General features: G+C 40.9%; 1 protein-coding gene across 2 annotated transcripts in view; it reads left to right on the top strand.

Annotated features, from left to right (window-relative positions):
- CERS5 (ceramide synthase 5) overlaps positions 1 to 9,245 on the top strand; it is a 35,737-nt gene extending 26,492 nt beyond the window's left edge. The window contains exons 4-11 of one of the 2 annotated variants that reach the window (XM_007452290.1): positions 126 to 183; positions 2,079 to 2,129; positions 2,820 to 2,912; positions 4,554 to 4,682; positions 4,784 to 4,890; positions 5,697 to 5,853; positions 6,690 to 6,798; positions 8,356 to 9,245. In XM_007452290.1, the coding sequence (XP_007452352.1) occupies positions 126 to 183; positions 2,079 to 2,129; positions 2,820 to 2,912; positions 4,554 to 4,682; positions 4,784 to 4,890; positions 5,697 to 5,853; positions 6,690 to 6,798; positions 8,356 to 8,363 (712 nt within the window). In that variant the 3' untranslated portion in view covers positions 8,364 to 9,245. The remainder of the gene's footprint in view (positions 1 to 125; positions 184 to 2,078; positions 2,130 to 2,819; positions 2,913 to 4,553; positions 4,683 to 4,783; positions 4,891 to 5,696; positions 5,854 to 6,689; positions 6,799 to 8,355) is intronic. The other variant, XM_007452289.1, reaches the window with a different exon arrangement.
- The last annotated feature ends 14,483 nt before the right edge of the window (positions 9,246 to 23,728 follow it).

The following is a 23,728-nucleotide window of genomic DNA, read 5'->3' as shown; positions in this document are numbered from 1 at the left end:
CCTATTATGGGAACTTAATTTCTTACCAGTAACTGTCTTATCCCCAAATCTGCTCTCTTGACTTCTTTACTTCACAGACTTTCTTTTGAGAATATTTATCTAACTTCTACTTCTTGCCCATCCAGGTGGAGATTCACTTTTTATTTATGTATATTCTGCTATGGAGTTAGATTTCTCTGGTCGGTGAGTCTGAACTTTCTCTGGTTCTCTGTTGGGTTCTAATCATACCTGCATCCCTGGAGATAAGAGTTAAATACCTTTAGATTTTGTCCCTTACTCCCTTTTTTTTTTTCTTGTGATTTTTTTTTTTTCTTGTGATAAGCTAAATAGATTGTCTTCCGTCTGGGACCTGACATCAGTAACCTCGTGACTCTACTGTTTCTCCCATAAATAATGCTAATAATTAAAAAATTAATTAAATCAGCATAGTACGTGATGGTTTACAAAGCACTTGACAAAAGTCCTGTTCTTTTAAGGAGGAGACATTACAGAAATCAAGTTAGTAGCTCATTACAGTGGGTAAAACAGGTATTATTCCTGCTTTTCAGTTAATTGTCAGAGTCAAAGAAGAATTTCAGGCTTTTTGATTCATGAGTCCTTTATTTTTTCACTGTACCACACTATTTTCCTCTAAATGCAATAACTGAGGCTTCAAAATACATGAAACATAAAGAGGCAGAAAGAAGGGAAAAGGAGGAGAATAGACAAATATACAGTCATATTTGGAGATTTTAATACTCTTTGTAATTGACTAAATCACTAGACAAAAATCACTGAAGATGTAGAAGATTTAAACAACACAATCAACCAGTTTGGCCTAATTGACATTTATAGGACACTACACCAACAGCTGAAGAATATGTATTATTTTCAAGTGTACCAGCTAAGATAACCATATGTTAGGCCATAAAATTAATCTCAGCAAATTTTAAAATACTGAAATCTTACAAAATATGTTCTCTGACCATAATGGAACTAAAATAGAAGTCAAATTAATAATAAAAAGATATCTAGAGAAATATTTGGAAGTTAAACAACTCTTCTAAATAACCCGAAGATCAAATAAGAAATCATAGGGAAATTAGAAAATATTTTGAATTGAATGATGCTGAAAATACAACATACCAAAATGTGTGGCATGCAGCTAAAGCATACTTAAGAGGAAATTTATAACTTTAAATGTTTATATTAGAAAAGAAAGCTTTAAAGTCAATGATCTAAGTGTTCACTTTAAGATCCAGAAAAAGAAGAGCAAAGTAAACCCAAAGTAAGTTAAAGGAAAGGAAAAAGAAAAAGCAAAAATCGATGAAATAGGCATTAGACAAATAATGGAGAAAATTAATAAAGCCAAAAGTTGGTTCTTTGAAAGGTTTAATTAAAATTGATAAACCCTTAGAAAAAAACAAGAAAACAAATTATCAGTATCAGGGAGAAAAAGAGGCTATCACGGGGATTTTCCTGTTTGTCCAATGTTAAGACTCTGCCTTCCAATGCAGGGAGTGCAGGTTCTATCCTGGTTGGGGAACTAAGGTCCCCACATGCTGTGGGGTGTGGCCAAAACTTAAAAAAAAAAAAAAAAAGCTATCCCTACATATCCTGTAGACATTGAAAGAATAATAAGATAAAATTATGAACAATTTAATAGTAATAAATTCAACAACTTAGATGAAATGGACTTAATTGAAACTCCATTAGAGATTATTACTTTTGACTTGTGAATCTTTGGCATGGAGATCTCGCTCTCAGTTATTAAATGAAATCATTGTCTTCCTGCCTCCCAGTTTCCTATATATTCCAGGTTGTCATGTTTCCAGAAACTATCCTAGAGCTCTCATTGCTCTTACATACCTCAAAGCATGGTTTCTCTCTTTGTAATAACACTTTCTTGTTATAACAAGAAACTAAATAACACTTTTCTTGGCTAGAAAAGTCTAGCCATTTAGTTACCCTAAATTCTGTCAAGAGGGATTCCTTTTTCTTTCCCAACTCTTTTGCCCCAAGCATAGAGAGAAAGGGATTATATAGATGAGCCAGGGGAGAATTCTAAGGGCTGACTTAGATTATCTGTTTTCTCTTAGTCGCCTTGGTTCTGGGACACCCGACAATGCTGGCACAGTTACCCTTATCAGGTAGGATCTGAGCCCTTTCAAGACAGGGGTCTTATGTGTGTGTGTAAGATGGGGTTGGGGAGAGTACATTGCCAGTCCCAAGGGAAGATTGCACATTCCCTTGGGATTCTTGAGGGATTAGGGACTGAGTCTCTTTGAGTCATATATTCAGGTATCTATTTTGGGGGTCCCCATAAGCAGTGAAATCCAGTGATCTGTTTGTTCCAGGTTCCTATATTCACCCTAGTTGGGCTGGAAAGAAAAACAGCTTCCTGGCACTTAATGAGGTGCTTTCTGGTTCATGTGTCCCTTTTGAATCCCTCAAGATTTTCTACTGTGGTTCTAGTCCATAGTAGAAAAATGTCAGGGGGCTGCTAACAGAGTAGAAGAAAGAAAGGCCTCAGTGTATTTAATCCCCTGAAAAGCACTAATTGCCCAGAATTCTAGACCCACTGATTTGATTGTGCTATAGTATGTGTTAACCTTATCTGATCTCTGAAAGATGAGAGCTGAAGATGTGTATGTGGAAGGGAAGAGGTTTAAGTCTCTGCACCAATCCAAAGTCTGTTAGCTATTGCAGATCTTGGAAGATGATGGAGAGGAAGGTTATTTAATAATTTGGGGTGTGGGTCCTCTGAGAGAGAGAAATTTGGGGAGGTGGAATGAGTCTTTGACTAGCTGGTATTCTAACTACTACTTTCTCTCTTCCAGCCTCTCACAAATGGGCTTTATTACTATTATATCATGGAATTGGCTTTCTATTGGTCTCTTATGTTTTCTCAGTTTACAGACATTAAAAGAAAGGTAAGGACATTGGCTCCCTCAACTCCCTGACTTATTGCATCCTCCTTTCCAGCAGCTATCATTATTGTCATTGTGATAGATTCTCTGCCCTGATTGGGACCACAAAAGAGGGAGGAAGTAGGTTTAATGGGACTTTTAGCTCTTTATAATGTTCTCGGAAGTGAGACCTGACTAATGATGAAGTATATTTGAGGCATTCAGGGGAGCCCAGGATGAAAGCAGTTAACCGTCTAAGAAGCATACCCTTTTCCTCATTTTCTCCAAGGTTCTTACATATACAAAGCTCAGGAAACTTAGTCTGAGCTTAGTTCCTAAGCTCAGAACGTAGGGATAGTAAGGCCTGATCCAGGAAAAGCCTTGATTCCAGAAAAGCTAGATCTGGCTTTTGTTTGGCATTAGGGACCCTTGTTCCCGCTCTGTTCTCCCTTCTTGGTGACCCCACTTACTTGAAGAATGTCAGTTGGAAGGGGTTTTAGATGATTTAGTTTACCCTTTTCTTACTGTTTAGGAAACGAAGATTCAGAGAAGTGAGTTGACTTGCCCACAGAGTGGCAAAGTTGGAAATGACTTAAGTTTTTTATAAGCAGACAGAAAGGGCAGAATCTTCACCTTTTATTGGAGTCCACCTGACATAATGCAGTTCCAGCAGCTCTAACCCTAATCTGTCACTAACTCGTGGTTATCTTTGGTAAGGAAAATCAGGGTTAGCCTTTGTGGGAATGGATTGAAATTGATCTGGGTTATTAGTTGTTGTGTAACCTAGAAGCTTGATACACAATTCAGATGCCTTTCACCCTCCTATGATTAGTAGACACAGGTCTCCTTACTAAAATTTTATTTTAATACATGACACATATAAAAAGGTTTGTAATACATATGTTGGTTTTAAAGCATTCTAGAATGTGTATTTGTAAACTCATCCCCAACTCAAGAGCTAAAATATACCATTGTATCTGTCTCTGTGGAGAGCACAGACTTTATATCCTTGCTTCTCTGATGCAAATTTACCTGCCCTCTCCCACCCTCTCTCCCTCACTGGGCTGGGAAGTATTTATTAGATATGTCTGATAACTCAGGTATTTAGAGATTTCTCCAGGGCTATCCTTGGCATTTGAACCGAAGAGGAAGTTTGAGCTTTAAATCTGAAAGCAGGAAGTGCTTGTAGTAAGATGGATTGTTTAGCATGTCTATGAAATGTTTTGGAATAGTTTAGCTTTGCCCCCTTCACAAACTTCCCCTTTCTGTTAGGTCCCTTTGGTTGAAATTTCCTTCATCAAAGCAGAAGAGTCTTAGACTTTCAAGGATATATGAAATATCTAAGGCTTGTATGTAAGGCCTGACTACCACCTGGGAAATTATTTCCAAGTGTCAGCTCAGCATCCAAGCTCTACATGTTCTGCAACTACCAAAGAAAATTGTTCTTTTCTGTGTTTTGAGCTATATTAACGTAGATTATGGGTCAGTCATTGACGTAGAGAGTTTTGGGTCAAACGTTAGGCAGCTCCCTGAGGGAGAATTTAAGCAAAATGGAACTTCTAAGGGGTGGGATAAGACCCTCTGAGAACAATGCAGGACATTGAGTTGGCCGGCAGCTCTATGGCCTTGCCTTTACCTGCCTGTTTTATTTCCATTCCTTCCTAGGACTTCCTGATCATGTTTGTGCATCACTTGGCCACCATTGGGCTCATTACCTTCTCCTACATCAACAACATGGTTCGAGTGGGAACTCTGGTCATGTGTCTACATGATGCCTCCGACTTCTTGCTGGAGGTAAGACCCCAACCCCACTTTCCTCACTATTCCTCTTTCTTTACTTTTCCTCCTGAGAACTGGCTTTCTCCCCAGCTCAATTCTTACATTCCTTTCTCCAGGCAGCCAAGCTGGCCAATTATGCCAAGTATCAGCGTCTCTGTGACACCCTTTTTGTGATCTTCAGTGCTATTTTTGTGGTGACTCGTCTAGGAATCTATCCATTCTGGTAAGTGTTAGGGCTGTGGAGCTATGGTAGATACATAGCCATAAACTGGTGATACCTTTCACCAGTTGAGGGAACAGACCACCAAGGTTCCCTAACCCTAAATATTGCTCTGCTTCTTCCTTGACCTGACCCTTTATGGACTCGCAAAGGACCTCATTTCCCTTGCACAATATTTCTAGTGAGGTGTGATCTAGACTGAGAGCATCCAACTCACTTAGCTGTGGCTCGCCTGACTCATCTCTGAGGAGGAGGAGCAGTCTTCATTTTATGCCTAAGTAATTCCTTTGCCTTCTTTTGTACTGATTACAAAATTCTCAGGCTCTTGCTTGTTTTCTTGCTCTATACCCTGTCTCCCACCCTGACCAGCACACACATACACCACTCTCACTTCTACACTCACTACGTTATGATACAAAGTCATTGACTCTGTGGGTTGGAGATTCTCCTTAGGCCGAGGGAATCAGCTACCAGCTCTCCTATATGTGCCTGAGGATCTGAGTAATTCCTAGGATTATGATTAAAATTGGTGTCCCAAATTTGTGAAACTCTGTATATTTGAAGTGATTAATAATATGACTTATTCTATCAGTTGCTAAGATTTCTATATCTTTCCTTATCCCTAAAGATAGAAAACTCCATGGGCCCCTTTCTTTATTCTTTTCTCACTGTGGATGAATATCTCTGGAACTTCAACTGATAGAAGGTATGGGGAGAAAACACAAGGTTCTGCTTTCCAGGGAATTCAGCTTCATCCCTATCTGTCTGGCTTTGACTCTGGAATCTGACAATTGGCCTCCCTCTTACAGGATTCTGAACACGACCCTCTTTGAGAGTTGGGAGATGATCGGGCCCTATCCCTCCTGGTGGCTCTTCAATGGCCTTCTCCTGATCCTACAGGTTCTGCATATCATCTGGTCCTACCTAATTGCACGAATTGCTTTCAAAGCCTTGATCCGAGGAAAGGTGAGGATGAAAGATGGCTTCTTTCTTTGGGGCTGGGTGGGAAAGTAGGTATTACCCAGCAAAGAGCCTAGGGCTCCAAAGTTTCCATCTTTTCTTTAAGTATGAGTGTTTAGCCATCTAAGACATGACTTAGATGTCAGAGGAAGGATCTGCCTTCTTCCTGTCCCTTAGGAATGACCATTGTAAAATAATAAACAGGATTAGGTTTGGAGATGACCTCAACCATTTCCCACCCCTTACCTACCTACTTTGTGGATTTCATATTTTTGTTTTTAGCATGGGAACCTTTTTTCAAAGGAAATCATATGCAGAGCTCCAAGATATAAACTGTATAAAAGCAGAGATGTTAGATTGCCTAGGAGTAGTTTGGTAAGTTGCAAGCCACCCCAAGATGGCCACACTATGATGTTCAAGATATGGTTTATGTAAGGGACTAAGTACCGATCTCACCTTACTGTTGTATGAGGCAGGGGTCTTAAGTGAGATAGGTCTTTAGGGTTTCAAATACCCATCTTATGCCAAGAGCCCAAAAGCACAAAGAAAGATCATTCAGTGATAAAACTCATAACTGAATTTTGCAAATTCTGAAGCAGTCAGACTGATTAGCCTGCAGGCTGGGGATTCAGCCTTCGGTAATACACAATCCCAAGGGGAGGGGCTCTGGTAGAGGATTCACTGACTCTAGGACAAAGGGATGGAATGTTTCCCAGGAATATATGATCCCTTGTGTCGCTATTCTTTATGGCTGCAATTGGTTTCAGAACTTGCTCGGTGTGCCTGTGCATCTTGCTGTAGCTACTGGACATCTCTCTTCTCCCCTGCTCTTTCCTGACCAGGTGACCTATCCAGGAAGGATTAGACCCATACTCTGTACTCTCCACTCTTTTCTCAACTCCTTCCTTTTTTCTATGCCTGGTGGGAGCTGGACAGTTTCATCTCTTGCATGTAAGTGTATCTGTGCTTCTGGTGTTCAGTGAAGCATGTCTGTCTGAATGTGTTTCTCTTCCTTCCTGCTTTCCTTTCTGTTTCCCTGGGTTGTAGCAGAGCATGTATCTCTCCTGACTCCAGCCACGGTCCCGGTCGGGTGAATGGTCACATGGGAGGCAGCTACTGGCTGAAGAGTAAGGTGGTTGGTATGGGGACTTCAGCGTAGATGGACTTTTAGGGCTGCTGGCAGCCTACTCCTCTGGGCCTCCCCGCATCTGCGCTCCTGTGACTAGGGTGTGTGCAGGGCACTGAGGAGAATCAAAGAAGCAAATATTTTCACTTCTTTAAAAAACTCTGCCATTTTATATGGAGCTCAGATTGGGCCATTGTTGAATGGAGCTCAGGTTGCCAGGTTCTTTTTCCTAAATTGAGGCAAGATTAGAGTCTACTCATTTTTTTTCCCCTTTCTGTTTTTCCTTTCCTTCCCACCCACCCACTGCCCCCCTCCTTTTTGAGCCTCCCTTTCCCTCAAATCTAGACACACTGCCCTCTGGTGGAAATTTCCTAAAGATCAGATAATCAGTTCATTATCTGGGTTCAGAGGTCGATAGCTATAATAAACCATAGAATCTTAGAGCTAACCAAAGCAATTACCTCACCCCTTGGCAACAGCAATTGTAGTTTTGTTTCCTTCTCACCCCCTTCTCTTAGTTACTTTAAAAAAACAAAAACACATTTATCCTTCAGTTCAGGAGGGCAAAAGTCTGATATAGGTTTCACTGGGTTTCTCTTCTTTACTTTTATGGTCCACGGTAGAGAATCTGAAATACTGTGCTTGGTATGCAGGATAGTTTAGATTGAAAAACACTGCTCTAATCTAAATCCTTCATTTGAAAATATAGAACAAAAAGCTGAGGTTGAAAGGTAAAGATTCATAGAGAGTAGCCTGATTGGGACTGGGATTTTTTACTCGCTGACTGCCAGTCTACTTTTCTTTTCACCATACTGTGTATCTTGGGGTTGCTCAAGAGAAGTAACTATCAACACCCTATGACCCTAGTCATAGGGTGTCAATAGTTGAGCCCAGGAAGAGCCCAGATGTGGATCAGCTTTGGGGATAAAGTAAAACTCTGGATAACCAAAACTGCAGTGGCCACACCACCAGAAGATAGAAGCAATGATGATAGCCATATGTATTGTTTGTGTTGGCCTTTTCTTTTTTTGAGATACAGGAGGAGAAAGGGTGTCTGTGGAGTTTCCTTCAAACCTAAACCACAACTGGGTGAATGATTTCAGCTCTTTTAGGCTGGTCCTGAAAGATAAACTCCTCTACCAAGATGGCTACTTATTCCATTGAGAACGGAATTAGAGATGATGCGAGAGAAACCCAGAACGCAGGCAAAGGATATTCACAACAGTCTCTGTGGTCCAGATAGTATTTTGAGTCAGGTGCCACCAGAAAGTAGGCCAGATTGGGAGCAATGCCCAAACATGGGCTCTGTGGGCTTTGTCTGTCTTATGATTCTAGAAAAGTTCTGTCCTTACCTTTTCTACCTTTGGCCCCATCCCACCCAGGTATCTAAGGATGATCGCAGTGATGTGGAGAGCAGCTCAGAAGAAGAAGATATGACCAGTAGCACAAAAGGCCCCTGTGGCCGCAGCTCCAGCAATGGTGCCGGTCGGGTGAATGGTCACATGGGAGGCAGCTACTGGCTGAAGAGTAAGGTGGTTGGTATGGGGACTTCAGCGTAGATGGACTTGTAGGGCTGCTGGCAACCTACTCCTCTGGGCCTCCCCGCATCTGCACTCCTGTGACTAGGGTGTGTGCAGGGCACTGAGGAGAATCAAAGAAGCAAATATTTTCACTTTTTTAAAAAAAACTCTGCCATTTTGTATTTAATAGCCTCCAGGTTCTTTCAGTAATGTTATTTGCTCTGTGTGTGCGCGTGCGTGTGTGCATATGTGTGCACATGTACATATGCATTTGTGAATATGTGTGAGTTTCGTTGCCTAGGTTGGAGCACAAGCCTGGTCCCCTTTGAACCCACCTCAATCCCAGATTTGGCTGCATCTTGAATTATGCTGGCTCCAGAGAGCCCCCTCCCTTGTTGCCCATGGCTCTCGAAGCTCTGGCCATCTGAATGGAGCAGCTAAGTTCAGCTCCAGGTTTCTGTACTGTTCCTCCTTTGGAGATGGAATATTTCACACGACGTTATATAGAAAACAGACAACCATGAATGGATGGCCAGGATTGCTGTGGCCCCTAGCTAGGTCCCCTTCCTGCCACCTGGTAGTGATGGACAGCTGCTGATAGATACCCTGCTCTTTATTCAGTGGTACGCAGGGAGTGGGGGGGATGGGAGGAGCAGGTGAGCTGAGGGCTGGAGGACAACAGCCACTGGGTGAGCTGTTAACGGTTTATACTATTGTTTACTCTTCTGTGATTAAAAGTGCTTCAACCCTCATCTGCTGTCTCAACCTCTTTAGTGACTCTGTCCCCAATCCCCTGAACCCATAATCTAATTAAGAACTTTTTCAGGTCTGATTCTAGAGGCCATTGGACACCAAGTTTTTCCTTTCTGGAAAGAGAGTGCCTGCATTTTAGGGCTTTATATTTTAAGAAAAAATAAACATGTGTAGTGACCATAAGAAAAAATACTGAGCAGATGAAAGCATGTATATTACTAAAGCAACAAAGGCTGTGGTTGAAGAGCTAAGACACCTTGAGTATTTCCTGTATTTCCCATTTTATTGAATACAGAGACTGCCAGTTAACATCTTAAGATTGCGATAAGTGAGTCTAAGCAGATGTTTTCTCTTTTAGTTCTGTTTTCTCTTTTAGCCTATGGAGAAACAGTCTTCCCAATCTAGATTTTTCTCTAGTTGAGGTCAAGGCAAAATTACTAATAGTAGTATTCATCTCTTAAAATAGTTTTCCATTTAGTGAATATTCAGATTACCAAAATATTTCCAGATGCTCTTGTGTACATTAAGACATATGGTGTGCTTCATTGTTAGGGAGATGGATAAAAATTGAAACAAGTAGGTTATTGTTCTAAGAATCAGATACTCATTTGATGTTCATTGACATTATTGGGATATTGACCCTACTAAACTTACTGAGTGGCTGGATTTTAAAAAGACTTACTATAGGGCATGGAAAAATTAAGTTCTAAAACGTCTTACATAGTTATTTGGTCAGAGCTAGTCAGGAAGACTAAAAGACTAGGGTCTTACATTTAGTTCCTCAATTTGCCGTATTGTTGAATAAATTAGTAATTATGAAATATGAATGAAAATGCTTTAGAAATTCAGACAAGGTATGTATATTGCCTTTTGAAATTTGAACAATTGCTTTGTAAATACAATCTGAATTAGTTGGCCCGGTTAATCTGACAAAAGATGCAACCAAGTGGTATAACAAAGTAATAATTGCTAACACATAGCTCTTTATTACATGCCAGGTACTGTACTAAGCACTTTACATATTATTAAAATACAGCAAAATAGGTTAACTTGCCTAAATTCAAACAGCTAGTAAAGAATCAAACTCAGAGTCTCTGTTCTTAACCACTATACTGTAGCACTTCCCAAGACTTCATATGAGGAAGAATAGTTGTTGAAGAAGCATTTAGCCAGAGGCATAGACTAATTAGAGTTAGCCTTGGATGAGTGAATTGAGATTAGGGTCAGTTATAGGAACAGGGTCATGTTCTGAAGAGGAACTATATGCATATAGCTGGAGTGGGAGATGAGAGAGAGGTTGCTAGGGAGTTTGAATACAGAGCCGGAAGATAATAGTGTTAACGGGGGGCAGCAAGACTGTCATGAGGCCAGTTTTATGGGAAGGTTTTATGCCTGAGAGGAAGGCCCCAAATCAGTGCAGAGCAGGTTAGATGCAGACCCATCATCCCTACCCGAGAACTAGGAATATTTGTAAGAGAAGCAAGGCATTACCTTTCCTCTGTTGAATGTAAAAGAGTTTTAACTTTATTATTTATTGAAAAGATAACATGTTTGTATAGTGCTTAACTGCTTTGAAGATGATTTCACAACATCAAAAAGTGAACTTCAGAACACTTCTGTAAAAGTAGGGATTATTATCCCCATTCCATAAATGAATGTTCTGATTGTCTATTACTATGTAACTAACCACCTGAAAACGTAGTGGCTTGAAAGAACAATTTATTATTTCTCATAGTTTGGTTGGTTGAGTGAGCCCAGTTGGAAATATCTCATGTAGTTGCAGTCAGATGGCAGCTGGGAATGGAGTAGTTTAAAGACAACTGAGCTGGATGTCAAAGATGATTAACTAGTCTGGCTAGAAGTTAATGCTGGCTGTTCCCTAGGAACTCTGTCGGGGCTATCAACTAACGTACCTAAACGTGACCTCTCCATGCCTTGGGCTTTGCTCAGGTGGTTGAATTCCATGATGCAGGGAGAAGTCACTAGGCCAATTAAGAATGTTGACTGGGGGAATTCCATGGCAGTCCAGTGGTTAGGGCTGCCAGCGCTTTCCCTGGTGGCCCAGGTTCAATCCCTGGTAGGGGAGCTAAGATCCTGCAAGCCGAGCGGTGTGGCCAGAAAAAAAAAAAAAAGAGAGAATGTTGACCGGAACTGGCACACATTACTTCCACTATATCCTGTTGATCAAAGTAGTCACAGGGACCACCTAGATACGAGGGGGTGGTGAGATAGATTCTACCTCTTGAAGCAGTGGCGAGGTCACTGCAGAAGAGCACGGGGAATGGGAGGTATGGTTGCATACACCTTTGAAAAATTCAGTCTGCCACAGTGAGAAAACTGAGTCTCAGAAGTTGTTCAAAAAACACAAACATCTTAGATTGCCTATCATGTATCATGAGCTTTCGCATTATCATAATCCTAAAAATAATCATATGAGTTTGGTTAGTGGGTGATAGTATGCTGATTTTTTGTTTTTGTTTTTTTTTAATTTTATTTATTTATTTATTTATTTATGACTGTGTTGGGTCTTCGTTTCTGTGCGCCGGCTCTCTCTACTTGCGGTGAGCGGGGGCCACTCTTCATTGCGGTGCGCGGGCCTCTCACTGTCGCGGCCTCTCTTGTTGCGGAGCACAGGCTCAGTAGTTGTGGCTCACGGGCTTTGTTGCTACGCGGCATGTGGGATCTTCCCAGACCAGGGCTCGAACCCGTGTTCCCTGCATTGGCAGGCAGACTCTCAACCGCTGCGCCACCAGGGAAGCCCTACTATGCTGATTTTAAACCAAGTTCTTCAAACTTTAGGTCCAGTATGCCTGCAGGAAGATATTTTCAGTTCAATAAAATATTTATATAGTGCCTACTTTATGGTAGGCACTGTGGCAGAGAAGCTGGGGACACAAAGATGAACAAGATCTGGTTTCTACTTCAGAGATCTCAGACTACAGTTAGGAAAGGAAAAAAAAATGATACAATGTGATAGCAGCTATTCTAAATTATTCTTGGCAAGGTGGGAGAAAACTTGAAGGTGGAGCTGGGCCATTAAAGATGAGTAGAGCTTTGCCAGGAAAACAGGAATAGGAAGGTGTTATGTTTGGAAGAGATGGGAGTATATGAAAGCTATCAGTTCTGTCTTAATGTAGGCTAAAATAACATGAGACAAACATTCAGGAATGGTGGATAAAGTTGTGGTGGTTTTTTTTTTTTCTTTAATGCACAGCTGAGCTTCCAAGAAAGGGACACAAAAGATGCAAAGGTATTGAAAACGAGAGTAGAAGGCAAAACAGCTGATGCAGTTACTGAAGGGAGAGGAGAATATAACCTAAGGACTTGGGTTTTAATGCTGACAAGAGACAAGATTGTGGCAAGCTGGAACTGAGACCTCCAGTTAAAGCTGGGACCTGGAAAGAGCAACAGCAAAGTGGGGAAACGATCAAAAATTCACACAGTTGGCAAAAGGAGAAAAGCAAAGAAATTTGAATGCTTGGGCTTGTGGGGTCAGGATGCTCTTGAGAATTTTCTCAATTTCTGGGCCCACACTTCATGTGAATCTGAGAACCTGAATGTATACTTCCTGTGTGGTCTGGGAAACATCACACCTCCAACACCATCCCCTGGTAAGAACTTGCAGGAAAATTGATTTCAGATCAATTATCTATGGGACTGCTCTGGAAAGACCTGTACATGATGATGCAGACAATGTGGGATTCTTATACTATCACCAGCACCCCCGACCAAATAAAAAAGTTCCAAAAGATTTCCTCAAACCTGCAACACATATAACTAACAAAATACAAGTATCCAGAGTATGAATAATTTAAAAACTGACAAAAACAGCCCAATAGCAAGAAAAGGAGAGGGGGAGGGAGCAAAGGATATGCATAGGTAATTCCTAGAGGGTGTATGCCAATGGATAATCAATAAAAAGGTGATCATCCTTGCTGGAAATCCATGATATGTAAATTAAAATGAATAGAAACCCCTTGACACCAACAGAATGAGGAAATGTTGCTGGTGAGAGTGACATTGACATAACTGCTTTGGAAAAGCAACTTAACTAGTAAAGCTAAATATTAGTAATTGGTCTTTTACAGAAACTAGTACAAGGATACTCATTGCATTGCTGTTAATAAGAGGGAAAAAGCAGAGGAGACTCAGTGATCTTTCACTAGAGGAATGGGATAAATTGATTTACTCATGTAATTGGAATATTATACAGCAATTAAAATGAAGAGCTAAGTTTTCCTATTAATATGGGTCTATTAGTCTGAACCAGTAGGACATATATATATTTATGTATAAATTTTTAAAAAATGTATTATAGGGAATTGGTTCATATGGTTTTGGAGGCTGAGAAATCTCAGGATCTGCAGTCAGCAAGCTGGAGATCCATGAAGGCTGATGGTATAGTTCCAATCTGAGTCCAAAAGCCTGACAACCAGGAAAGCTGGTGGTATAAGTCACAGTCCAACTCCATAGGCAGGAGAAGACCAGTGTCCAGCTCAAAGACAGTCAAGTAGACAGAAAGACTGCCCTCTTACTCCATCTTTTTTTAAAAATTAAGGTATTGTTGATTTATATTATATCAGCTTCAGGTATATATTTTTTAGATTCCACATATAAGTGACAACATAGAGTATTTGTCTTTCTCTACCTTATTTCACTTAGCATAATACCCTCCAAGTCCATCTGTGTTGTTGCAAATGGTAAATTTTCATTCTTTATGGCTGAGTAATACTCCATTATATATACACACACACACCCCACATTTTCTTTATCCATCCATCTGTTGATGGACACATTAGTTGCTTTCATATCTTGGCTACTTTAAATAATGCTGCTATGAACATTGGGGTACATATATCTTTTCGAATTAGTGTTTTCATTTTCTTCAGGTATATACCCAGGAGTGGAATTGTTGGATCATATGTTATTTCCATTTTTAGTTTTTTGAGGAACCTCCATACTGTTTTCCATAATGGCTGCACCAATTTACATTCCCACCAACAGTGTACTAGGGTTCCCTACATTTGTTATTTGTGGACTTTTTGATGATAGCCATTCTGACAGGTGTGAGGTGATATCTCATTGTGGTTTTGATTTGCATTTCCCTAATGATTAGCACTGTTGAGCATCATGTGCCTGTTGGCCATCTGTGTGTCTTCTTTGGAAAAATGTCTATTCGGGTCTTCTGTCCATCGGGTTGTTTTTTTACATTGAGTTGTATGAGCTTGCTCCACCTTTTTGTTCTATTCAGGCTGTTAATGGATTGGATAAGGCCCAACCCCATTGGGGAAGGCAATCTGCTTTACTCAGTCTACAGATTCAAATATTAATCTCATCCAGAAACACCCTCTCCGGTGTACCAGGAATACTATTTAACCTTATGTCTGGGCCTTCAGTGGCCAAGTTGACACATAAAATCAACCAGTGTGAAGGATAAATATCAGAAACATAATGTTGAATGAAAAAGGCAAGTTGCAAGAGTATGTCCCGTTTGATGCAATTAACATTCCCTTTTTTTTTTTTTTTTTTTTTTTTTTTTTTTTGTGGTACGCGGGCCTCTCACTGCTGTGGCCTCTCCCGTTGCGGAGCACAGGCTCCGGACGCGCAGGCTCAGCGGCCATGGCTCACGGGCCCAGCCGCTTCGCAGCATGTGGGATCTTCCCGGACCGGGGCACGAACCAGTGTCCCCTGCATCGGCAGGCGGACTCTCAACCACTGCGCCACCAGGGAAGCCCAACATTACTTTTTAAACCCAAAAATATATTTAGGGTACTTCTGTAGTAGACATACAGAAACATACAGCAACTGCAGGATGGATAGTGCTTATCTTTATGGAGTGGGGGATGTGGATTTGGTATGAAATTTTATTTCTGGTGCTCTTCAATAAGTTTGGAATACATCATTTTAAAAAACTTTTTAAATGTAAAAACAAGTATGTGGCATTTTCAGGGAACTCTGATCTGTTGCAGTTGGATCAAAGTGGCAGGAGATGAGAATAAGAAGGTTGCTTGGGGGCTTCCCTGGTGGCGCAGTGGTTGAGAGTCCGCCTGCCGATGCAGGGGACACGGGTTCGTGCCCCGGTCCGGGAAGATCCCACATGCCGCGGAGCGCCCAGACCCGTGAGCCATGGCCGCTGAGCCTGCGCGTCCGGAGCCTGTGCTCCGCAGTGGGAGAGGCCACAGCAGTGAGAGGCCCGCGTACCGCAAAAAAGAAAAAAATAGAAGGTTGCTTGGGGCCAGATTGTGAAGAACCTTGACTATCAGGCCAAAGAGTTAAATTTTAGCTGGTAGGTCATGGGAGCCACAAAGTTTTAAAGCAGTAAGATGAGTCTTCTAAAAGCAGTTGTAGAGAGGGTTTTCCTAGGACTTGGGACGTAACCTAAGAGAGGTAAAGAAAACGGCTCTTTAAAAAAGGGGCCTGTGGGGCTTCCCTGGTGGCGCAGTGGTTGAGAGTCCGCCTGCCGATGCAGGGGACACAGGTTCGTGCCCTGGTCTGGGAAGATCCCACGTGCTACGGAGCGGCTGGGCCCGTGAGCCATGGCGGCTGAGCCTGCACGTCCCAAGCCCGTGCTCCGCAACGGGAGAGGCCACAACGGTGAGAGGTCCGCGTACCGCAAAAAAAAAAGGGGGGGGGCCTATGAATTGGCATAGGGCAGTACACAGTAGGGTTATCTGTACTACCTTCACCTCAGCCGTCGGCATACAATTCTGTTTTTTCTTCTAGTTCAGCAAGGTCTCTCATAGGGCAGGTCTCACCAGAAGTAGTTAAGCCGCAAGCCCTAAGCCTATAAAAGTAGATTTGGGATCTGCTTTCGCTCAACTGACTTCTATGAAAGACTTTTAGGAAACAATATAAAACTTTCTAGCAGCAACATGGCTTTGCTGGTAATAATTTATTATAAGGAATTGTGGCTCGTGCAGTTATGGAGGTATTCCTTGTGGCTGGTCTCTTTCCTTCATTGTCCTCTCTCTACAGTAAGGTTCCTAGGACAAGCTATAACCCTGCTACCAAAGCTGATCCTGACTAACACAGGGTGGGGAGAGCTATGGTGTCCCAAGCTTTGCCCATTAGTCCTTCTCTCCTGAGTCTTTGGCCTCTGAATAGTTGAAGAGACCAGCAAAAAGAGAATTCAATCAACATATATTTCTTTATGTACATGTAAACACATTGAAAATGGTAGAAAAAATACACCAAACTGTTAACACAGGCAATTTCTGAGTAGGGAAATGGGAAGGGGTGTTGGGGTGGGACAGAGTGACAAGGGGCATTTTTATTTATCTGTATTTTAAAATATTTTCCATTGAAAATATATTCATGTATTGAGTCCTGACCTTAAGAAGTTACAAACTAGTAGATATAATACAAATGAACACAATTTTTTTTCTTAAACAAAAAGCAAAAAACCTGTTGAAGCAAGTGTGGCAATATGGTCAAAACAATTAAACTGAGGAATAAGTATATGGGTTTTATTTCTAAATTCCCTCAGCTTTTGTATATGTTTGTAACTCAAAAAATATTTTTGTTATAAAAGCTATATATGCTCATGGTAAAAAAATGTTAAGTACATGACATCTCCATTCACCCTAATTATTATTAACAGTTTGGTATATAGCCTTCTAGAACCACTTGTCAGATAACCAAATGTATTTCTTTTAAAACAAAAATGAGATTATACCATACATATTCTGCTGGTTTTGACTGATAACATTCCATTTTATGGGTATACCATTATTCATTAACTAATTCTTGAGCTTATTTAAGGCTCTTTACTATTAACATAATACTGCAAATAATAACCTTGTACGAATATATTGTACAGTTGTGTGACTATTTCTATTAGGGCAAGAGTCCTAGCAGTGAAATACTTAGGTAAGAGGGTATAGACACTTTAAATTTTTGATAGAAAAAGACTATACAAACTTGTATTGCTATTAACGAGAGATTGCCCTGTATTATTTAAGTATTAAAAGTGCTGTGAAAGGGGTGGTTGTTATGGAGTACAAAAGAGGTCTTAAATATCATGATAGGGAATTTGACCTTGACCCAGTAGCCAGTGGTTCTCATCTCTATAAAAAGCCCAATACCATTTTTTTTTTCTCTTGCAAAGGCATTTAAGGGCATTCATTTCCTGACATGATCTTGGCAGTTTCCTGACATGACTTTCCTGACATGACTACTGCAGTTTTATATGAAATACTTTGTTTTATTGCTAAAGAAGGTAAGAAATTTCAGTTTTGGTCTTTCTCTTTGATATGAGGGTTGCCCAGGAATATTTTATTTCCACGTAGTTGAGATTATCATTATTTATAATTTCATTGGATATGATCAGAGAATACAGTCTGTAAAATTCCTGCAATCTGTAAAATTCCTCCTTTTAAAAAATTGTTTTAAATAGTCAATTAGTGTTTATAAGTGAACTATATTCACAGAAGACCTATTCTATACTTATATATACACACGTGTGTGTAAGGTTTGTTGTTTGTATTTTCCATTTCTTCTCAGTCCTTACTTTATTCTTCTAGTGCTGTTCAGTCTGAACAAAGTATGATAGACTCTCAACATAATTGTATTTTTAACCTGTTCTCCTGTATTCCTAAGAATTTTTGCTTTAGTTTTTTTCGTTGCTTTGTTTGTTGCAAATTTATGACAACCACCCTTTCTTCATAATTTATGTCTTTTTATATTACCAGATGATCTCTTTATTCCATTTAGTGTTTGTTAACCTTTCTTTTTTTTTTTTTTTTTTTTTTCAGAAAGTGCCCTTTAGCCTTCTGTAAGTTTTGAAAAACCCCAAACCAGTCCAAACCAGACAAAACAAACAGCAAACCACCAAGAGAGATAGTCAACAGAGAGACTCCCTACTCTTTAGGCAGCCCCTGTCCACAAAAGTAATGGTTCTTCTGGCCCGTTTCATGCTTATGTCAGATATTTTATTACACATATATTTCTTTTTTTTTAATTAATTAATTTTATCTATGGCTGTGTTGGGTCTTCGTTTCTGTGCGAGGGCTATCTCCAGTTGTGGCAAGCGGGGGCCACTCTTCATCGCGGTGCGCGGGCCTCTCACTGTCGCGGCCTCTCTTGTTGCGGAGCACAAGCTCCAGACGCGCAGGCTCAGTAGTTGTGGCTCACGGGCCTAGCTGCTCCGCGGCATGTGGGACCTTCCCAGACCAGGGCTCAAACCCATGTCCCCTGCATTGGCAGGCAGAGTCTCAACCACTGCGCCACCAGGGAAGCCCAACCTTTCTTAATATTACCATTCTTGCTTTACATTCGTTTGCATTTCTGGTATGTCTTACCCATCTATTTTCAACTTCTCTTTATTAGTGAGTATGTTTATTAGAAACTATGTATACTTTGGATTTGCTTTTTTAGCCCAGTCTATCAGATTTTGTCTTTTAATGGGAGAATTCAGTCTGTTGATATTTAGTGTAATAACCGATGAACTTAATTATATTTCTTCATCTTAATTTGACAGCAAATAAGTCTATTCTTCTTTATTAAATATAGCTCATGCTCAGTAAATACTAAACAATTGCTTGAGTTTAGGTTTTAACAAGCTTATTTGAAATGACAGTAGGTGCTCCAAGTGAAAATGAGGTAGGAAAGGACTGAACCTAGGCAGGGAGTAAGACTGGACGGATATATACTGGCATATTACATATTACCTACTCTATTAGAGTTCTCCAGAGAATCGGAACCAATACATTAGAGAGAGAATAAGAGTGAGGGCAAGAGAGACTGATTTATTTCAGGGAATTGGCTAACACAGTTGTAGGGACTGGAAGGTCTGAAATTTAGAGCAGGCCGGCAGGCTAAAAATGCAGGGAAGAGTTGTTGCAGTCCAAGATCCACAGGCTGGAAATTCAGGTAGGGGTTCTATGTTACAGTCTTAACGCCGAACTCCTTCTTTGTGAACTCTGTCTTTGCTTTTAAGGCCTCAACTGATTGGGTGAGGCCCATCCATATTATGGAGGACAATGTGCTTTACTCCACGTTGGCTGATATGTTAATTACACCTAAAAGATACCTTCAAAGCAACATGCAGACTGATGTTTGACGAAAAAACTGGGCACCATAGCCTAGCCAAGTTGAAACAAAATTAACCATCACCTCAACACCATAGCAAAAGTTGACCAAATATGAATGGATTATTTCTAAACCAGGTGGTTACAAATATTTGTAACACTCCCTTTACTATCCTTAAATGCAATTAACATTTAACTTATCTACTGTACACATAATTTTTAAAAATCACCATAATGTTCTAATAGTAATATAAAGGATATGTTTTAAGAAGAATTTATAATAAAATTATTTCCACATATAAATACTGGGCATAGTTATACTAGCACTCAGATGCTTGCACTTCTGTACATTCACCATGAATACAGTGGCTACAAATGCAGACTGATACTATCGTGTTGTGTCAGAGATTCAAATGCCAGGAACAGACTCTGCCATCAATGGCATGGTGTTTTGAAATGGTGAACAAAAGTTCTAAATAAACTACACTACAATCTCCCCTCCATTTATACAGTAATTGCATGCCTAGAGGATTCAGAGTACACTAAAAACTGTACAAAAAATACTTCATATTTATAGGTAAAAGAGGTTATAGGCTCAGCTAATTATAAATTTTTTCACTTGAATATTTATGGGGACATTTGATAGTTGTGCAGGACTTGGGACAGTATGTTGTGTAAGACTCTCCCAGACATTGTGAGAATTCTGGCATCCTTGGCCTCCACCTACCAGACGCCAGAGATGCTTCCCAATCATTGTGACAATCAAAACACTTTCACCTCTGTTGTGTGTGGGGTGCCACTTCTGCTGAGAACTACTGTAGTAAATAATAGGAAGCTATCAAAAGTATTTTTTCTCCCCTCAACTTTTTGAGAAATTGGAGAAAAAAAAAGGAGAAAAACATTAATGCTGTACGCTTTCATATTTCCAATACCCCAAATTAATACCTCTAACATTTTGTCTTACTTCAATCTTATTTTTAAAAGAAATAAAAAATTAGAGACCTGTGACACTGATATAATAAATATATAATTGGTCTTAGTCCCAGGTTCTTGGCACAGAGCTTCTAAGACCCTTGGGAATCTCCAGAGTGATATATCTTTTTATTTGCTAATGAGGTTACTCTTGGTGGGCCCCTAGATAGTTTCAGGTTGGGAGCTGGTTGCCAGAGGAACAAGATGAAGGCAGATTAGAAGGCTGGAACTTTCAGCCCCACATTCCCGATCTCCTGGGAGGGGAGAGGTGCTGGGGATTGGGTTAATCATTGAATGGCTGATGATTTAATCATGCTTATATAATGGAACCTCCATTAAAACTCTATAAACAATGAGGTTCAGAGAGCTTCTGGGTGGAACACATAGAGATGCTGATACAGGGATGGGCCATATGCATCTCTTCCATTTGGCTGTTCCTGAGTGGTATCCTTTATAATAAACTAGTAATAATAAAGTTTCTCTGAGTTCAGTCACATGAGCCATCACAGCAAGCCTGAGGAGGAGGTCGTGGGAACGGATCTGTAGCTGTCAGGCAAAGTGTGGGTAACCTGGGGACCCCACTACTTGTGAATGACTGAGCCCTTAACCTGTGGTGTCTGCACTAACTCCACGTAGCTTAGTGGCAGAATTGAACTGCAGGACATAGTTGGTGTCTGGAGAGTTGGAGAATTGTTTGGTGTGGGAAAAACATATTTGGTGGCAGAAGTGTTGTGAGTAGAGGAAAGTTTCCATTTAAGACCCCCTTTAACCTCTGCCCTCTTCTACCTCACCTCATCCCCAATGTAACAACTACTACTATTGTCCTTTCAATCTATTTTTTATACTTTTATAATCACACATGTATCCATAACAACATAGAATATGAATTTCCCCATGGGTTTGTGATGTATCCTCTATCATATTCAATTTCTCACAGATACACTCATCTGTGTCTGAGTTTATTACTCTGTGCCACTGATCTATTTGTCTGCTCCTGCACTAGTACCACATTTAGATTACTATTAGCTTTCTACTATGTCTTGATATCTGGTAACCCCAACCCATCTTTCTCTTCTTCAAAACTGTCTTAGATACCTGTGATTTTAAAGATTTTTTTTAGAGAAAAAGTGGTGTCTTCTATAGATACTTGGCCCAGCATGGGAGGGTGAAGGGTCAGAGAAGCCTTTTAGGAAAAAGAGGATAGAAAGGATGTTCCATTTAGGGAGAAAGCAAGAACAGGCATGGAGACAAGAAACAACGTGCAACCACACAGGTCATTTGATTTTACTAGAACACAAAGGGTGAGGTAGGAACATAAGGTGGGTCAAGTCTTAAGGACCTCATACACCATACCAAGGAGTCTGGACTGGACCTTATAGGTCAGGGATTCTTAACCTATTGTCTATGGTTGAGCTTCAGAGGGGATCCGAAGCAGAATGCCATAATCGAATCTGTTCCAAATAGATGTCTGTGACAGCAATGTGGTAAATATGAGGTCAAGATTGGAAATAAGACCCCTAAAAGGCTCCTGCAAAAGTATAAGCAAGAAATGACAAGGGTAGAACTGACTGAATGGATGTTTAAGTGGTAGAAATTAATAAGACAGTTACTTGGTTGGGAGCAGGGTACAGAGAATAGTGTAATAAGACTCCCATATTCCTGACTTAAATGATAGTGAAAATAAGGGGAAAAAAACAAGTAGGTCCTGGAGATATGAAGGAATGCTGTTAGTTGTGGACAAGTTAGAGAGGACTATAGGATTTGAGTGGATATAGCAAGCAACTGGATATATCTGAAGCTCAAAAGGTCAACCTGGAAGATACAGATGTGGAGGTCGGCAGCAGGTGTTAATAGCTTGACATTTATTGCTTGCCAGGTACCGGAATATTAATATGAATTGTCGCATTTAATCTCAAACCAATCTTCTAACTTAGAAACTACCACTTAAGCAAGTTTATATACTGAGAAGGAGGAAGAGGGTGAGTTAGATAACTAATGGAGCAAGGTCTGGGGTTGAGAAGGGTAAGGCTGGAGGCAGGGCAGCTGTTCGGGGGCTCAGCTGTGGGCACAGGCTGGACAGGGAAGCAGTTTAGACCAAAAAGGGGGTGAAAGATTGGAAGGAAAAAAAGGAATCCAAAGATTTGAAGTATTCAAGTTCTCGAGTGCAGTGAAAATGAGAATGTAAGAAAGCTCCTCAAAAAAGACTGATTTTACACTGTTTGGAAGTGGCAATGGGGAGCTGAGAGAATGGTCACTTTACTGTCTGTACAGGCAAGTGAGAAAGCAGAGAAGGGAGTGGAGTCCTTGGTTAACACATCAAGAGAGGATGGGAGTAAGTGCGTTGAAGTTATAGGAATGCTGAGTTTTTAAATCATGGAAGAGGGGCTTCAGGTGAAAGGTTTAGGAATGGGGGGACAAAGGTCAGAGCAGTATGTACATGAGAGAGAACAGGTGTCCAAAAGGGTTGATACTTTGGGCGATCACCAAGAATGACGTGAACAAGCAAGCCTCAAAGCTCAAAATGAAATGGTGGTGGGACTTCCCTGGCGGTCTAGTGGTTAAGACTCTGGGCTTCCGCTGCAGGGGGCACGGGTTCAAACTAAGATTCCACATGCCGCGTGGCCAAAAAAAAAAATGATGGCAAGAATCTCTCTTCATAGTTGGATTTTACCTTGAATGCATCGTTTTCTTTCAAATCCTCTTCACAACTCTGCAATCAGACATGCAGGTAGATTCTTGTGCAGTGGCACAGTGAGAAATCAACCCTGATGCTAATACTATACCCACTATGCTTAAGGAGATGGACTGCATTACTGTAGGCTGCCCAAAAGCCCTTCACATTTTAAGAACTATCCGCCTCCACTTCGTGCAATTTTAACAGCTGTTAGACAAGGGCCTCTGCCTCCTTGACTCAGAAGTGCACATGTGGCCAAGCTGGCCAGAGAACTCCATTACCTGGACACAGTTTAATTGGTCCAGGAATGGTCACTGACCACAAAAGAGCTTTGGTCTTTACGGAGTCTTCTCAGGAGATTTATACAGATGCTGGGACAGTCTTTTCTCTGAGATCAGGAGAGCTGAGATTACTACTCCTAGAACTGTATATCCCCTACTTCATGGGTGCTAGGAGCTCAAGATATGGAAATCCAGTCTGTGACTAGAAAACTGGTAGTCAAGACCCCACCTCTGGGGGCTTCCCTGGTGGCGCAGCGGTTGAGAATCTGCCTGCTAATGCAGGGGACACGGGTTTGAGCCCTGGTCTGGGAGGATCCCACATGCCACGGAGCAACTAGGCCCGTGAGCCACAACTACTGAGCCTGCGCATCTGGAGCCTGTGCTCCACAACAAGAGAGGCCGCGATAGTGAGAGGCCCGCGCACCGCGATGAAGAGTGGCCCAAAAAAAAAAAAAAAAAAAAAAAAAAAGACCCCACCTCTGTAGTCCATACCCTGTTCAAGTAAACAAAAACACCAAGACACAGAC

The sequence above is a fragment of the Lipotes vexillifer genome, unplaced genomic scaffold (genome assembly GCF_000442215.2).
Source record: "Lipotes vexillifer unplaced genomic scaffold, Lipotes_vexillifer_v1.1 scaffold422, whole genome shotgun sequence".
In the NCBI taxonomy this organism is placed as follows: domain Eukaryota; kingdom Metazoa; phylum Chordata; class Mammalia; order Artiodactyla; family Lipotidae; genus Lipotes; species Lipotes vexillifer.
The sequence above is the reverse complement of the archived record's forward strand: the minus strand, read 5'-3'. Positions and strand labels throughout refer to the sequence as shown.